This window comes from Puma concolor, chromosome B4 (genome assembly GCF_028749965.1).
Source record: "Puma concolor isolate L17-30 chromosome B4, mPumCon1.1.hap2, whole genome shotgun sequence".
In the NCBI taxonomy this organism is placed as follows: Eukaryota; Metazoa; Chordata; class Mammalia; order Carnivora; family Felidae; genus Puma; species Puma concolor.
Window position 1 is genome coordinate 9,301,651 of NC_141673.1, and position 17,905 is coordinate 9,319,555.

The window sequence follows — 17,905 nt, forward strand, 5'->3', positions numbered from 1 at the left end:
ATTATACATTTCCCAGGGCCTTGCCTTCTGCTTGGGGAAGTCCTGTATCCCCTCCCCAACCGTCACCTTTGCCCCCAAAGCTCTCCCACACCTGCCCCTGGGAATGGACATGACCTGTGGGCCGGCTGAGCCTCCTGAGTCTAGAGGTCATAGGGCCAGTGGTTCCCAGGGAAAGACACCTGGTTATGGCGACAGGGCCAGCAGTGCGCCCGCCCTCACACATTCACAGTTTGGTTTCCTTTCATACTGGGGGAGTGGCCCGGGGCTCCCCTGCCCGCCCCCCCACCCCCCACCCCCCAGAATTCCCAGTGTATGAATGTGAGTGTATGTGAAACTCTTCAACCCCACGCCTTGCCCCCCGCCCCCCCCTCCACTGATGGCTGCTGTCTCCACCCAATGGCCAGGTCTCCACTCGGCAGTGACCGCGAACAGAGTTCTGGGTCTGAGAGGGAAGGTGGGTCCTGGCAGATCTGAGCTCCTCCCCTCTTCCTTCCCCTGCCCTGGAGCTGGTGAACTGGAGGCCAGGGACCCCTGCCAGCCTGGGGAGGGGGCATGCCCATAGCAGCCGAGGGTGCCAGGGGCGCGAGGTGAGGAAGCCCTCAGGAGGGAGGCCCTGGGCTGGGACTCAGGCACGATTCAGGAGCCCCCAGAGACTGCCTGTCCAGGGGGTAAGCAGAGGTGGCTGGGAAGGCAGGCCCCGGTCTGGGTTGGCCCAGAGCCACAGGGACATCCTGATTTCTTTTGCCACTTCTCAGATCCAAGAGGGACTAGGGGGACTGCTGTAACTCCAAGGGAGGGCTTCCCTCAGGGCACCCTAAAGACTTGCTTGGGGTGGGAGACTGGAGGCCATAGGGCCCTGCCACCTGATTCATGCCTGCCGGCCGGACGCTGCTCTGCGGCCAGCTCCCCAGACCACGCCCACGCCAGACAGTTCTCTGGACAGAGCTGAGGCAGAGGAGACCCCCTCCCCTCCTGGCCCGTCAGGAAACCCCAACAAGACCCCCAGAGATAGTCCTGGCTGGAGGCTGGGTGGGATGGGATGGAAGGATATGGTGGGGACCAAAACAGGCCGGGGAGGTAGTGAGCTCTCAGCTGTTCAGCCCTCGGGCCCGGAGGATTCTCATTCCTTGGACTGAAAGACAGACAGACAGACCCCGCATCCCCCTTTAGCCTTGCTTGCTAGGCTCCCCGAGGGCTTTGTGCCTCAGTCACTTTGGGGGAGCTGTGAGGGGCTGTGGCCACAGGCTCCAGGTCCCGGGGAAGGGGAGACCTGGGCCCTGCCCCCACATCCATACAGAAGCATCTATTTACAGGGACACCCCAATACAGACACACACAAGTACACACCAAACATGCACACATGCCCATAAATACACACACGCACACACAAACATGTCCCGCTCCACAGGCAGGCTCTGCATCCTGGCATGGCTGGGTGAACATCTGTGGGGGCCTCAGGAGGGCGGTGTCTCACCCCTCCTTCAACTGCAGGCTCTCACTGCCCCCCCCCCCCCCACACCAGCTCTGGACTGGCAGTGAATGGGGGCAGGAGCAGGTGCGTCTAAGAGCTCTGAACTTGAGAGGAGGATCCTAGGACTGTGTTAGTCATTCTGACGCTCTCTCCCCATGCCCCTCCCTCTGTGCCAAAGACGCTCCTGGTCTCCGTGCTCTCCTCCTTCCTTTACTAAGAGGACTCTCAAGCTGAGGCTGGGCATGTGGCTGAAGACTCCCTTTCCCAGCTTCCCTTGCAGCTGCTTGTGACCACGTGACTAAGACCCGGCCAGTGAGATGCGATCGGAAGTGACCATGGCATGCTGGCTCATGCCCTTAACGGGAAAGGACATGTGCTTCTCTTGCCCTTCTCTGCTTCTCCCAGGCTGGGATGCACATGTGATGGTGGGAGCTGAAGCCACCGCTCTGTCCAGAACTGGAAGGTGTGTATGTGGGAAAAAGCAGAGCTGCCCTACTGGATCCGGACCATCTCCCTCTGGACAGTTAAGCTAGAAACAAGCTTGTCTTGCTTAAACCATTGTGTTTGGGGGCCTCTTAATGGCAGCAGCTTAGAATCTAACCGATACATCCCCTGCCCCCATGAGATAAACTGAGGGGAATGAGATGACATAACTGACCTCAAAGTCCTTCCTGGTCCCAGGCAGCCTGTGGGCCCTTCCTGGCTCTAGCCAGCCCCGAGCAGGGGCACAAGGGTGACTCTATCAGAGACGGTGGAGGGCTGGGGCTGTGGGTCCCAGTGGGAAGGGGTGATGGGGAACCTCTGCCTCCCCTAGGCCCCCTCCCAGGCCAGCTTGACGGTCCAGCCTCCGGCTCCCATCCCACCCCGAGAACTGGAGTCTTGGCCTTGCGAGGGCTGAGCGGGCAGCCCACAAGACGACAGTATAAAAAGAAAGACGGAATGTCAAGGCCAGGTTTGGAACCAAAAGCAAGACTCCCCGGGCTTTGGCAGACTCCAGGCCCTACCCCACGGGTGCTATCCAGCGCAGGGGCGTCCTGCGGGCAGAGCTCCCTGCTCCCTCCGGCTCAGCCCTTCCGAGGACACTGCGCTTCCTCCCAGCTGGATGCTCCTTTACATCCCTCCCACCTTGCTGTCCCCTCTTCCTCCTGCACCCGAATGCACCCATTTACAGAGCCCCAGGACCTCCCGGCCTGCCCACCTTCCCGCTGCAGGTCCAAAGCCCCAGGAGGCCCAACGGCAGGTTTCTCCCCGGCCGGGCCGCAGCTCCCACGTGGCTGGCCTGGGGAGCTTCTCCTGCGGGTCCCCTTCCCCGACCCTGCCCGCCCTCCCTGGCTACCCAGTAACCGTCATGCACTCTCCGTTGGCACCTCCTGGCCACAGCACTCTGGGTGGACGGAAGGGCTGGACTCCCCTCTCCCGACGAGGAAGGATGCTTTGTGAGCTCACAGGCCTGGCCCTGGGTTCCCAAGGGCTCGGTCCTCTCGGGAACCAGGCAGCCGGCAGAGGGAGGCAGGGAAACAGCGGGAGGGGCTGCCGCCACCCCCCCCACCCCGCCCGCCGGCTCTTTGAAGATCTCGCAGCCTTAGCCTTCGACCACATCCGATCTGCCCCTGGCGGGCGGCCTTCCCTCGGGCCCCCTGTTCCGCCGCCCACCTTCCGCTGTGCCCTTGGGCTCCCGGTAGGGGTTGTCCAGCAGGTAGCGGAACTGGGCGTAGTTGCTGAGCAGGTACTTAGGGGCGTACATGTGTTCGCTGGGGTCGGCCGGCGGGTACTCCTGCCGCGTGCCGTCGAACCAGCCGCCCGTGCGGATCAGGCTCCGGATGTAATTGAGGTCCCGCTTGTCCTCGTAGTCGCCCCAGCGGGGGAAGTCGCCGTTCTGGGCGGACACGAGCTTGAAGTAGATGCCCTCGGGCGTGAAGCACCAGGAGCAGTGCCAGCCGGCGAAGTGCAGGGGGCTGCCCAGCGACCACTGCACCAGGATGTGGCCGGTGCGGTTCTCGTACTGGCGGAAGTTGGGCATGGTGTAGTACTGGCGGCGGCGCAGGCGGATGCCGTCCAGCCCGTACACCGTCTGCAGCATGTCCACGGTGCAGCCCGACACCACCTCCAGGGTGCCCGGCTGCTTCCAGAAGAAGCCGTAGAGCGACTTGCGCATGTGGAAGGCGAAGGGCTCCGTCCAGCCGTCGTACAGCTTGAGGAAGAGCACGCCGTCGCGCGCGGGGATCTCGTCGGCGTCGTCGATGATGAAGACGTCGTCGGGCCGCAGGTTGCGCAGCCGCGACACGCCGTCCTGCGTCAGGAAGGTGCGCAGGTAGTCGTCGGCGATCCAGCCGTCCTGCCGCCCGCCAGGCGGGAAGTGGTCCAGGAAGACGTAGAGCACCTTGTGCCGGATGTACTCGAAGGTGCCGTTGGTCAGCATCTCGCGGAACTTGAGCGGCCGCGGCTCCCCGTACGCCGTGAAGTTGGACTCGCACACCACGAACGCGTCCACCACGTCGCCCAGCTCGTGGAAGCGCACGTCCAGCAGGTCGAACTCGTGGTTGACGTTGATGGCGTTGATGACCCGCCGCGGCACCTCCCGGGGCACCAGGCGCTCCTTGGTGGGCAGGTTGGAGTACTGCACCACGGTGGGCACGCCGCAGCTGGGCCCGTGCCAACCCGGGAGGCACACGCACTCCACCCACTTGCGCCGCGCGCCGCGGGGCCCCGGGCGCTCGCGGGTGCTCAGCAGGTGCCGCGCGGGGCCCCGGGCCGAGGATCCGTCGGCGCCCTCGGCCTTCTCGTCGGGCCGCCCCGAGGGGGGCTTCTCCAGCATCTTGGTGCCCGGTTTGAAGCAGACGCCGCCGGCCTTGGTGCGGACGAAATACTCGGTGGTGTCCTCGGGCAGCACGAAGTCCACCCGGTGGAGCTCCTCGGTGGCCTTGCTCGGCGACAGGGGCTGGAGCAGGGGCGAGTGGGAATAGAGCGGCGTTCGCAGCAGGTCGGGGCTACCCGGCTCCGGGCTGGCCTGGGGCGTGACGGGGGCATTGTTCCAGAAGAAGCTGGACACGAGGTTCGGGCTGAGGGAGGCCAGTTCCCGGGGGAAGGTGACATAGGACAGGGTCTTAAAGAAGTGCAGGAAGGAGATGAGGCACAGGCCGGCCATACAGAACATGAGAAAGAGCTTGTAGCGTCTCATCTTCATTCTGCGGTAAAGAGGGAGACAGCAGACGGGTCAGGGGGTCTGCAGACCCGGGTGACCAGAGCCCGAGGCCCCTCTCCTAAGGAAGGGAGCCTGAGGAAGCCTTTGCCGCCACCGTGTCTGTGAACGTCCTGGCCAGTGCCTGGCGCCCTTGCATGAGGTCACTTCCTGTCCCCCAGAAGTCTAGCCTGGGAATCCCACTCGCTGTACCAAGTACCCCTGGAAGCCCCCCAGCCCCACCCCGTCAAGGAAATTCCCCTCCTGGCTCAGGACCTCCTCCCTGTTGGCTCAGCCCTGCCCCCCCAGAGACTGCCAGGTCAAACACCCCCCTCCTCCCCTGCAGTCTGATCTTCTACCCCGCCTGCCCACCCTGACCCGACCAGCTGCACCGCTAGGCTTTGCTCCAGCAGCAACAACACCAGGCAGGGCTGAACTTGCCCCGGGGGGCTCCCAGGCCCCAAGGGAGGGAGTGCGGCCTCCGACTTGCCCCCCACCCCACCCTGCCCCGGAACCGCCCAGGGTGCTGTTCTTTTTCCGTTGGTGTGGATATGTTGACACATCTAGTTCCTTTTCACTGAAAAATATTCACAGGCCTCAAGGAAACACATTGAACTCTAACACACTTAAGAGTAAGTACAGGTGTCCGTTTCACTCCCCCCTCTCCAGACCGGTCTCCCCACACAGCTTGACCTGTCTGACGTGTGTTGCTGGGTTTTATAGGCAACACTTCTGTTCTTGGTTTCCTATTGTTCGTAAATAGAATCATACTGGACACTAAGCGCACTCGAGTTGTTTTCCCCAATCAATGACAGATGAAACAGACTTTCGTATCAGTAGTAATAAATCTGCCATTTCCTTTTAAATCCCACATAATATTCCATGGTTATTTTGAATGAATCACTGTCTATTCATGAGTGAGTCATGACTACAACCATTCTCTATTCATTTATGCAGTGTGATTTATCGATTCGTTTGCTTTTACTTATTTATTTATTTAGGAGAGAGAGAGAGAGAGAGAGAGAGAGAGCACCAGCAGGGAAGAGGGGCAGAGGGGCAGCGGGGGGTGGGGGGGGAAGAAAGAAAATCTTAAGCAGGCTCCTCCTTCAGTCGGGGCTCGATCCCATGACCCTGGGATTGTGACCTGGGCCTAAATCAAGAGTGGGACGGTCAACGGACTGGGCCACCCGGGTGCCCCGATTTTATCAATTAGTTGATGGCTGTGGAATGGACAGCCTTGTATACTGTCTTTTACAGTTTAAGTAAATGTTCCAGACACTCCTCACTCGGTCTCCCCTAGGGCTAATGTCTTATATATCACCATGGTACATTTGTCATAACTAAAAAATGGAAATGGCCACGTTACTATTAACTAAAGTCCACACTTTATTCAGATGTGCTACTTATCTCGTGAATGAGCCTGTGTAGTGAGACGGCACTTCCGACTGTAAGCGTCCAGCTCACTTTGTCCCGGGGCCCAGGGAGGCGGGCAGGCAGGCTGGAGGCTACACCCATTTGGCCGAGTAGGACCAACGACTTGGTTGGATGACCTACAGGGTCGCTGGAGGGGCTAGGACAGAAACTGGGCTTTGGCATCTGGTGTTTTCATTTCCCCTTCCGTAGATCCCTATGAGTGAGACACTGCCCTTCCACCTAAACATTCTTTCCCTGAAAATGTTCCTTTCTGTGGCTTCTCTTCCCTTCTCCGGGTCATTTGGGCGCCTTCCTGCCATACTTTGCCCTCCGCTTCCTAACTCTGAAGACAGCAGGGTAGAAAGAGGCACACTTGTCTCCAAACTTCTGTGACCTCGAGAACAGCTCACCATCCTAAACGTCAGTTTCTACACCTGTGAAATGGGTACAGTGTTCCTGGTGGGCAGCAGGTGCTCAATAAACTTCCATGCTTTCAATGCTGGAAGATTCCAACGTTAATCTTCTCTAAGCTGCGTGGTCATAACGCACAGAACCATGACACGTTTGACCTAGAAAACATTTTAAGAGTCACCTCCTTCAATCCTTTAATTCTATAGAGGAGGAAACCAGGACCTAGGGGACTTCAGGGACCTGCCTGAGGTTACAAAGCAGGGGCAGGAACCCGGGTGGCTTGACTCCCGTGCTACACCCCCTTCCCGGCCTCACCTTGGCGAGGAGTCCTGAGCAAGCTAGTGAGAACAGTGGGGTCGCCAATCCCACTGGCCAGGGTACTTGTGCTGTCGGGTCCAAGGGGACCCACCTCCTCTAGTTTGAATGCCTGGGAGCTCCTGGAGCCTGTCCAAGGGTGGCCTGCACAGCTGACTGCAGACAGGCAGGACAATCGGGGGAGGGGGCCTGACCTCTGCTAAGTGTCAGCTTGCCCTAGGGCCAGGGTGGGAGGGGCCGGTCTCCACTGGCTTTTGGGAAGAGAGGAGGGAGGGGCTGCCCCTTGGCAACCTTCTGAAGCAGGTCGTCTTGGCTCCTCTCTCTATCCAGCCCTACTCTGGCAAAGTGAGACCAGGTAGACCAGGCCAGCAGGGTGGGTGCAGGGGCAGGGAGTGAGGCCCGATACAGGCGGGTAGATAGGAGTTCTTGCTGTGGCGGACACTGGGCAGAAGGCAACACTGAAGACTGATGTCAGCACAGCAGAAGCCTCCACGGTGACCCGCCAGAGGGCTTTGAGGACCTACTCAGGCAGCCCTGATCCTTCCGGCAGGCTATTTCCACCCCCGCCTTGGAACCTGCCTCCGTGGAGCACACCCCGATCCTGGCCCCCGCTGGGCTGAGCTGGCCCATGAGCCGTGGAGGGCAGGGTCAGGCTGCCACTCAGACTAATTCCTGTAGCCGAGGTCACACTGACCCAGCTGCCCCTCGGTTCCTGGGCCAGGCTGGCTTTCAGGATCTCGTTACGCCTGGCCAGATGTGCCCTGCGGAAGACAGACTCACCTGTGCCTGGGATCCCCCTTTCACGGGGGCTTTCAGCGGGCGGCCCCCTGATGAGGCCCGGGCCTGGCTTGCTGCTGGGCATGAACGAGCCGAGTGGGGCTCCCGTGTTGCTCCGGCGGCTGAGGAGACTCTCAGGTGGTCGGCCTGGAGCAAGTCAGTGCCTCACAGACCAGACTTCCTGCGGGCGCCTTTGCTTCTGGCTTCACTCTTACTTTTCTTGTCCTGATCCCTTCTTATCTTATCTTCATGTATTTTGATAAGTGCTCCAAATACATTTTTTTTTTTTTTTTGACTGAGTGGCATATAAATAGGAAACTGAATAAATAAAGCATCGGCACCTGTGGTCTCCTGTCTCATCCACCCTGGGAGACTACTGTAAACCACCCATTTCACAGATGGGGAAACAGACTCGGAAAGGTGACGAGACTTTTCCCACAGGACATTAAGCAGGTGGCGACGTCAGGACCCGCACCCACTTCCGCTCTCATGCCAGCACCTCTCTCCCTCCTTACAGCTAAGGCTAGATCCCTCCAGGTGGCCCAGCTGTGAGCGAAATCCATGGAACCAAACTAGGCCCCAGCTGACAGCATTTCTACCTCTGTCCGAACGCCTCCTCGAGAAACACCCAGCGGTAACAAGCCGATGGTCACTGACGCTTACAAGCCAGCGATTGTCCCGAGCACATTACACACTTGACCTCACTGGATCCTCTCAACAGGAAGCAGGTGCTATGCTATTGCCAGCCCCATTTTACAGATGAAGAGACTGGGGACAGAGAGATGATATAATTTGCCCACCGTCACACAATTAGGGAGGGTCAGGCTCTGTGGGATCAGCTATGGTAAACCTGTCCTGAGCCCCCTCCATCTGCCACACTCAACCCAAGTAGGGTGACACTCACGAAGAGTCTACTGGTGACCAGGGAGGACAACCCAGTGGATGGAACAGGCACCGTCGCAACTGACCCACACGCTACCCCACGGGCTGCTCACCCAACCCATATCTTCCATTCATTCAGCAACTGCTTATCAGGAGCCCGCTATGTCCCAGGCACTGTGCAAGGCCCTGGGAACACAGGGGACAAGGCAGACGAGGACCCCCACCTCCATGCAGCACACATGGGGGTGAGTTAGGCAAGGGACTGCAATAAACTAGAAATCAACGAGTCAGGTAATAACTTTAGCAAGAGTAGTGCTCCGGAGAAAAAGCAGGGTAAAGGATTAGGAGGTCACATGGCTTCACTGACAAACGGGGGCCAGGGCAGTCTTCACTGAGAAGAGGAGACTTAAGAGAAAGACTTGAAGATGACAAGAGAGCAGGGGATGAAGGTTCTGGGCAGAAGGAACAGCCGGCGCTCAGGAGGGAGGGATGCGCCCAGATCACACACAGCCTGGGGCCACAGCAGGAAATGTCGCTTTCACGAAAGGATTCTGATCAGAGGAGGAACATGACCCGACTTGGGTCTGAGGAGGCTCACTCAGGCTGCTCTTTTGAGAACACACTATTGCCTGAAGAATGGAGCGGGGAGAACAATGAAGAGGCCCCAGCACTGTCCAGGCAAGACAAGAGTGGCTTTCACCAGGGTGGGGGAGAGGGCTGCAGAAAGTGCTCAGATTCTGCTGGATTTGCCAAAGACCTGGATGTGAAGTGTGAGCAAGGGGTCAGGACCTAGAAGGATGGGGTAGTCTTTGACTCGGGTGGGGGCCACCCTTCAACAGCCTTCATGGAGATGGTAAACGGCAGAGCTGGGCTTTGAGACGGGCTGTCTCTGCAGGGTCCTCGCTCTAACCCTCACCACGGCATCCTGCCCAGCAGATGCAAACATGGAGGCTGAGTGAGGGGCGTGGCCAGTCACACAGCTGGCTAATGGCAGAGTCTGGCTGTTGACCTTGGTCTCTGGACCCAAATCTCATGTCCTTTCCATAGTATGCTTGGTCTAGAAGCTTCACAGTTTGGATGGGAGTGGAGGTGAGCAATACTTTGGATCTGGGAGTAGGAGCTGGGCTGGGGGGCACTGTCCAGCCCACCGCTCTCCAACCTCTACTCCTGCCTCCTGGCATGTTTGAGTGCCTCTAAGAACTCAGGACTCCAAGAGGGGTGTGGTGGTCAGGACCTGTCTGGAGAAACAAGTTTAACTGAGGAAGGACTTGGGGTCTCTAATGGGCTCGCCCATGGCCCTCCAAGGCCCTGGGCACGCAGCTCCCTGAGGACAAAACCCCTGTCTGAGTCCCTCCTCCTACAGAGAATGACCTTAGGCAACTCAGAGGCCACAACTTAGGCCTTTACTCATCTCAGTGAAATTCACCCAATACTTCTCAGGTGCTTGCTGTGTGTCAGGGCTGGCCTCCCTTGAAACCAAGTGCCTCCTGTCCCAGGTCACAACCTGGAGGAACCATCCCGAGCTCTCCCAACCCTCTTCCCGACTCCCTGCATCAGCCTCTGGGCTCATAAAGCCACTGTGAACCCGAGCCCCAACTCCCTGATCTACGAAATGGATATAAGCATTCCTGTCCTGCCCACTTTTCTGTGTGTTTGCGGCTTAAGCAACAGAAATTTATTTTCAGTTCTTGAGGCCAGAAGTCTGAGACCAAAGTGTCCTCAGACTTGATTCCTTCTGAAGAGGGAGAATCTGCTTCATGCCTCTCCTCTAGCGTCTGGTGGTTTTGCTGGTCACCTCTGGCATCCTTAGCTTGTAGAAGCAGCACCCCATCTCTGCCTTCACCGTCCCATGGTATCCTCCCTGTGTGCACGTCTATGTGCACAAATTTCTCCTATCAGGACACTAGTCATATTGGATTAGGGGCCCACTCCGCTCTAATATGACCTCATCTTAATTTGACTAATTACAGCTGTACTGAACCCATTTCTGTCCCGCCCATTTCAAATGAGACACCAAATCGGGGAGACCAATCCATAGCCCTGTCCTGTTCGCAACGCTCACCACGCTGGGCTCACCTCCCCTGACATCTGTCTCCCCAGCGGGACTACCAGCTCCCTGGGGCAGGGAGCTGTACAAAAAGCTCAAACAAAAAGCACCCTGCACTGAGGTCTCCTCAGTGTGTTCACCATCACTTGCGTGCACACAGACTCTGGAACCAGACTGCCTGGTCCAAATCCTGGCTCTGCCATCTCCTATCTGTGCAGCCTTGGGCAAGTTCACAACTTTCCTCCTTTTTCATCTGTAAAGTGAGGGTTCAGTAATACTCCATGTAAAGCACTTGGCACACAGTGAGTGCTAAATAAACTTTAACTCTTCTTACTCTCATTGTTATGCCCCAGCCTGGCAGAGAGCAGAGAGAACCTTCGGGTAAGGTCATGGCTGGAGCAAAGGCTTGGAGGTGAGCCTCTGGCAAAGCCTGGGCCCTGGTGGGTGCTGTCTTGTCCCAGAGGGGAACAGAGCAGAGCAGGGGCTCAGTAAGTGAAGCCTAGGCTGAACCTGAGCCTGACAGTGGAGGGGCTGAGAAGCAGCTCCCCACTTCCCAGGATGCTGGGGAAAGGAGGAAGAAAGAACTTCTGTCAGGCTCTCTAGGAGCTTCCCCAGGCCGCCCCCCACCCCCAACCCCATACACACATACTCCATGAGTTGTACCCAGCCCCAGGAGCCTGGGTCTCCTGCATGAAGTTGGTAGGGGATGGGCTGGATGCTTCCTGGTAGCCAGATAATCAGGGACAGGGGAGGCTAAGGCTGATCTTGACCCAGGACGGTGACAGGATCAGCCCAACCTGGGCCTCCTCTTCTTGTGCTGACTTGTGGCTGTAGCCATGCCCCAGAAGGTACCCCTGGGCAGGTTTTCTTCTTTCCCTCCCTCTTCCCACGTCTTCCTTCTCCTCCTTGTGCCCTCTTTCTTTGGGCTCTGCTTAGAAGGTTGATTGGGTGAGGGAGGGAATCAGATGAACTCAAACCCCACAACCCAGCAATGACTTCAGGGTCAGGGCTCAGGCTGAGTCCAGTGGGGGCTCTTGGCCAGAGAGAAGACAGGTGCTCCCTGGAGACCACAAGCTACATCTGTGGGCCTTACCAGGCTGGCGGCAGCCTCCTGGGTGCAGACACACCCTGACAACTGTCATCGGGTGATGAGAGGCTCCCATGGAGCTCTCCATGGTCCTGAGCTTGCCTGCGCTGACCAGGGTCCTAGCTCAGCCCTGGGAATGCCCTCTGCCAGCCTCTCACTGGCCCCTGCCAGCCTCCTCTGTGGTTCAGTGGCTCATGTCCTAACGGTCACTTGCCTTGCCCACCATCCTCTGACCCCCTTCCCTGCCTGCCTCATGACACCTGATCCCTGGTGTCCTCAGTTCTGGAACAGCCATGGGGCACTCAACTCCTACAACTGGAAGAAGGGACCAGCTGCACTCTATGTCCAGCAGCAGAGAGATCTGACACCTAGTAGGTGTTCAGGACGCTCTGGGAAATGTCCACTGGGGAAACCTTGGAGGTTCCACAGCCCACCTTGTCTCCACTCTTGGGCAGGAACTGGCCCATCTAAAACCCCCGGCCTGGGAGCACCTTTGAATGCAACCTCACGGCCTCTCCAGGAATTGGTCCATCTGCTTGAAAGGGCATCTTGATTTTGCGCTGAAGTCTGCCTCCCTGTGCTCACCTCTACCCTACATTCTAGTCCTACCCCATGTGACCCAAGGGCTCCGCCCATCTCCATGGGGGAGTCAGGAGGTGTATCTTGGCATCAAACTGCCTAAGACACAGAGTAGGCACGGCGGTTGTGATGTCAGATCTGAACACTGCCTATGATTTTGACAAGTTATCTTACCTCTCCCTGCCTCAGTTCCCCTTCTCTGTAAAACGGAGGTGTAATACTCCCTACCTCATAAGGTTGTTTTGAGAATCAAATGAGTTAATCCATGCAAAGGACTAGTAACTGTGCCTAAGCATACAGTTAGTGCTCAGTGAGCAGTGGCCTCCATTGTTACTGGAAGTCAGAAAGATTTCATTTGAATCCCAAAGCTGTAATTTCCTGTGTGCTCTTAAGCAAGTTACTTAGCTTCTCTGAGCCTCAGTCTTAGATGAAGAAGGAAGCTATCCTCTCCCATGCAGTCCTGTGGGAGATCTGGATGAGCCATGGTGTCCAAGCATCCTGCAAGGAGCCTAGCAACTGGTAGATGCTCTAAAAATGCCTGTCTCTTTTCTTCAGTTTGGCTTTCCTGCCAGACAACCAAATGTAGATGATACAACTGAACATGCCAGGCCTTGCTCCTGGCCAGCTTTGTTAAAGGACTGGGCCAATTGGAAGGCTGCTTACTACTGACTGGCACCCAACACCCTACAAGGCATTCTCAGTGACTCATCTGGCTTTCAGAACCCAGGGAATGTGGAGCCCACAGAGGTCCAGACTCCTCTCCCAGGGTCGGAAGGGTCCCGGTGTAAGAATATTGGCCACACCCTCACCCGAGGCCCATGCCAAGTGCCCATCTGGCCTCTGCTTGTCCAATTCTTAGCACCACCCATTCCAAGCACGTTGGGCTGCTAGAAATCTTCCTTCTGTTGACCTAAATCAGCTTCCCCGGAGCTGCTGCTACTGCTTCCGGGTCCTTCCTTGGGGTTAAGCAGAGCAAGTCAGCGCCGCAGGGATCAGAAGACTCCGGGACTAAATAAGGGTCCTTCCGATATGAGGTTCCATGATCCTACACAGGGAGAAGGGCAGAGGAGGCAGCTACGGAGTACGACAACTTCCGGAGTCCTGGCAAGATGTGAGAAACGGCTGACGCTGTATCTATTTCTTTACCCCTCATTTTATCCATTTCTTCGGCTGATGTCCATCAGGCAAAGCTCCATAAGGATCAAGCCGACACGCGAGGGTCACCCTACAGCCAGCACATCATCCAGGCCACTGGTGAGCATTTACCAAGAACTTGCAGTGTGCCGGGCACTGCCTCCGCAATGGCTGGAGAAATTGGGGCCCGATTCCTGGGGCCAACCCTGGAGGAAGGTACGTGAGTCTCCAATTTATAAATGAGGAAATGGATGCTTCAGGAGGTTAAGCTACTCGCTCCGGTACACAAGGCTGGTGGGAATGAAGCAGATGGAAACCAAGATTCCCCAAACCTCCTGCACCTGCTGACAGGCAGACCTGGGACCCAGTGGGGCTGAAGATTTGGGGATTCTGCCCCAGGCTAAACACAAATGGCTTGGCTGAGGGAGGGTCTGGTGTATCATGACGCCCAGTCCCCAGGACTTCTACTCCCCGGTCTCTCCAGAGAGAAGTCAGCTTAAAGGGCCAGCCCTGGCCAAGGGCCCCATCTGCCCAGCAACTAGAAAGTCCTGGCAAACCTTGTTCACCATGGGGCAGGTGGGAGAGCTGCTGCTCCTTATCCACAGATAAGGAAACCAGGGCCCGAAGGAGATGCACAGCTACAATGGGAGCCAGTTCTTGACCAGCCAGATGGGGCACCCAGGCCACTCCCCTGGGCACAGAGATCCGGGCCCTACTCTTTCTGCTGGTACAGCTCCAGGGCAGGGGCCCGGCTGAAGGCTCAGCCAATGCCCATGCCCAGGAGCTCTTTCCGTGATGAACCCTCCCCCTCCCCATACTCCACAATGAGCCAGCGTGCCCTGGGCCTCTCTCCTTCCTCCAAACCCCTCCCCTCCAGAACTCCGCCTGGTCCCAGCCCCCTGCCAGCTGCTGGAGAACTTTCCCACGGTGTGGTTAGCATGTGCCTGAGAAAGTTAGTTCCCAAGGCTGGGACCTGCCCTCAGCGACCTGGGGCCTCCTCTTTCCCCACTGGTCATTGGCCCACCGAGGATATCAGTGTCTGCTCCCCAGAGGCCCATGGGTAGTGAAGATATAGAACATTTCCACCATCCCGGAATGTTCTATTGGATAGCACCGAGGCTAAACAGATCAGTCATCCTCAGGCATCAGCCAATGGGGTGGCTTTGCTCAGAAGCCTGCAGTGGTTCCCAGTGCCCAGCACTGAGGCTCATGGCTGTTGTGACCCCTGCCTCTTGAGATCTGCCCCTACCTTCCCTCATTCATGTTAACATGGTGGTCACCACTTATCACGTGCTTAAATAACATGCCAGCTGTCAGCTGGGGGTTTTACACATACTTGACCCTCCCAGCCATCATGGGGGTAGGACTTATTATCCCCGCTTTACCCAGGAAGAAACTGGAGCTCAGAGGGCAAAGCCACCTGCAGAACATTCCTCTGCCCACCTGTACACATCCACTGCTCTGTAGGGCCTGAGAGCCACACAGCCTCCACTTACAGTGGGGGGGGTGGGGGTGGAGATGTTGGCCTCATCCCCAGGCCACTGAAGGCTCTCAGTGGGGCAACTCCCTAAGCCTGTGCCTGAGGGTGGCCCATGTTAGCTTCCAGAGCCATCCAAGAGCACACTCTGCGCTGTCCAACACACCCGCCATTAGCCCCATGTGGCTGCCGAGCACTTGAAATTGACTGGGAGACTGAGGAGCTAATTTACAACGTAACTTAATTTGAATTTTAGTTTAATAGCCGCATGTGCTAACAGCTACTGCATTGGAGCCCACAGGTTTGGACTAGACTGGGGAGAACAGGGCAGGGAGATGGGATGACAGCACCAGCCCTGTGGGAACGGGGGGGCTGGCCACGGGAAGGGGCAGTGTGATCGGAGAAGAGGATGCTCATCGGGACAGCTACGGTGCAGGAGGCGAGGACGCAGCCTGTGGCCTCCGGCCTGGGACACAGGACCAGGGTGGGGAGGGGTAGCGAGCTGCCGTGACAAAGTGACAGAGGGAGTGAGCAGCAGGAGGGTCACGGCCTCACGGGCAAGAGGTGGGCTGGAGGTAGGACCTGGGGAAAGTCTGGGAAGGAGGAAAGGGAGGAAGAGAGCCACAGTGCCTGGGGGTGGAGGGATGGGAGGGAGGGGGCTGGGCCTCATTCTGCCGAGGCGGCTGGAGGCACTGCGACGGAGCTGTGGTGTTCAGGTCACAAGGCTGTGGTGAAGATTTCACTTTATTTTTTTAAGCTTATTTATTTTGAGAGAGAGAGACAGAGACAGAGAGAGCCTGCATATGTGAGTGGGGGAGGGGCAGAGAGCGAGAATCCCGAGCAAGCTCCATGCTGTCCGTGCAGAGCCTGACGTGGGGCTCGAACACACGAACTGATCATGACCTGGGCCAAAATCAAGAGTGGGACGCTTAAATGACTGCACCACCCAGGCGCCCCAGGATTTTAAATACAAGTGCCTGCAGCACTGCCTGTAAGAGAGACCACCAGGTAGGTGCTTGTGAAACAACATCTGGTGAGGGGCATGTGTTGAATGTCACAGGAGGGAGACTGAGGCATCTGTCTCTGGGAAGCAGACTCTTGGTGGGTGGCTTTGGGGAGGAGAAGATGGGAATAGACACAGACATACACAAACATAGCACATAAAGGGCTATGTGGCCACTGAGAACAGGTGTTCCCAAATCAGGTTCCATGGAACCTCACGGGGTCCTCCTGGGACCAGAGAATGAGGGGGGGGGGGGGGGGGAGAGGAGAGAGGTAACAAAGCCAGGGACAACCCCCCCCCCCCAAAAAAAAAACATCAAAAAGATGCTCTCTCAACTTCTCAATTTCATACATTGGCGTTCCTTGTAAGATTTTGTTTGCGGAAAACTTTTCTACACCAAAAACCGGTCTGAAAACCCCAGCCAGGCAGAGAAGGAACCGTGTGAACCTCAAAGGGCAGAGCACTGATGAATGCCCACCCACGGTGGTGGTGGGCATGCATTTCAGAAGCCCCCCTCCCCGCCCCTGCCCCGGGGGGCTCTGATGGCCTCACACACACAGCCTGGAAAGGAAAGTCACCAATTGGGCCTGGAGGAACAGCCATCCCAGGAGTGGGAGTGGTTTTGCCCGAGTCCCCTTAGTGGTCCAGGGAGGGAAGGTGGACGGGTCCCAGCAGGAGTGCAGGCACTGTCGGGCCGGGGTAGGAGGAGCAGGTGGCGGCCACCCAAGTATGACCGCCAGCCACTGTGCCAGGGGCCATGTCTCCGCCAACCCCTGCTTCTGCCCCGTCACAGCAAACCTCAGCAGTGTTCGGTCTTGTCCCCTGCCCTGTTCATTCCATTCCCACACTGTGCGCGCTCCAAGTCAGGCTGACCCTGTGTTCCCGGCGCCCAGCACGGGGCCCAGCCCAGACATTCAGTGGATGTTTGGGACAAGCCAGAGGGGTGAGCACTAAGGTAGAACAGGGATCTGGCTGTGTCCCCGTCAGCAGGGCCACATCCAGTCACGGGCTTGCCCGGTGAAGAATCAAGGGGCATAGCTACCCTGGTGGGGGCTGGGCCGGGGTGGAGGGAAGGCGCCCAGGGGCTGGGAGGACCACAGTCAGTCACGGCGCTTCTGTCCTTCCCTAGGGTCGGTGGAGAGAGCAGATTGGTCCTGGCTTTTGGAGTTGGGGTTGCAGCGGGGCTTGGGATACACAGATGAAGTCCCGCCCCTAGAGCTCAGTCCGGTGGCGGGACAGAGGATGAATGACGAAAACGAATGACAGATGCCAGGTGTCAGGGGGGACCTCCTGAAGACAGGACGTTTCAGCTGAGACCCAAGAAGGAGCCACCTCACAGAATGGGAACAGAATGTCAGGCAGAAGGCTGACAAAGGCCTGTGGGTTGAAAACTCCCAGTGCAGTGACAGCAAGGGGGGGGGGGGTGTTTGAGTCCTTGAAGAGCATGTGGAGCCCAAGGGGGTGACAAGGACCCCCCGCACTTCGGGGACTGCTTGGACAGAAGCCTGGGCACCCCTTCTCACCCCTCTTGAGTCAGTAATCTGGATGCAGCTAAACCCTCTAACTGGGCAGGGCTGGACAGGTCTGGGGAGCAGTTGGCCCAGAACATTCCTTCCAGAAGATGGCGCCTCCATCATCATCACCTTCATGGCAGCTGGCACGTTCTGAGTGGCCTAGGTGCCTTCCTCCATTGGTCCTCACAGCCACCGGGTGGTGAGGAGACAGGCACAGGTGTTGAGGGACCTGCCTGAGACTCACAACCGGGAGCAGCAGGACTCACGCCCACTCACCACCTCTGGGGGTCCTCACTCTGGAGGCAAGGTCTAGGCCGCTGCCTTCAGCCTTGCCCAGAGCAAGGAGCCCTCTCACCTCCACCTTAGCCCCCGGCAGGAACCCGCAGGCCTGCCATTTGTGAGTCCCCAGCCTCCCTGGTTCCAGCAGGTGACTGGACCTGTTACGAGAGCGCTGGGCCCAGGAGAGCCGCATCGCCAAAATCCTTTCTGTCTGAGGCTCCCCTCCACCTGGGGCCCCCCCCAGGGCAGCGCTCTGGCTGCAGAACAGTGACGTAAAACCACAAAGCCCAGGGTTTCCTGAAAGCCTGCAGGAGCCCCAGGGCCCCTTCCCTCTCCCC

General features: G+C 57.8%; 1 protein-coding gene across 5 annotated transcripts in view; it reads right to left on the reverse strand.

Moving 5' to 3' along the window:
* Nucleotides 1-354: 354 nt before the first annotated feature.
* The window catches only part of MGAT3 (beta-1,4-mannosyl-glycoprotein 4-beta-N-acetylglucosaminyltransferase), a 57,286-nt gene continuing 39,735 nt past the window's right edge, over nt 355-17,905 (reverse strand). For 4 of the 5 annotated variants that reach the window (XM_086712224.1, XM_086712222.1, XM_086712225.1 and 1 more), the window contains one exon: nt 355-4,656. In XM_086712224.1, the coding sequence (XP_086568350.1) occupies nt 3,054-4,655 (1,602 nt within the window). In that variant the 5' untranslated portion in view covers nt 4,656 and the 3' untranslated portion in view covers nt 355-3,053. Of the gene's footprint in view, nt 4,657-7,568; nt 11,093-17,905 lie in introns of those variants that run through there. The other variant, XM_086712223.1, reaches the window with a different exon arrangement.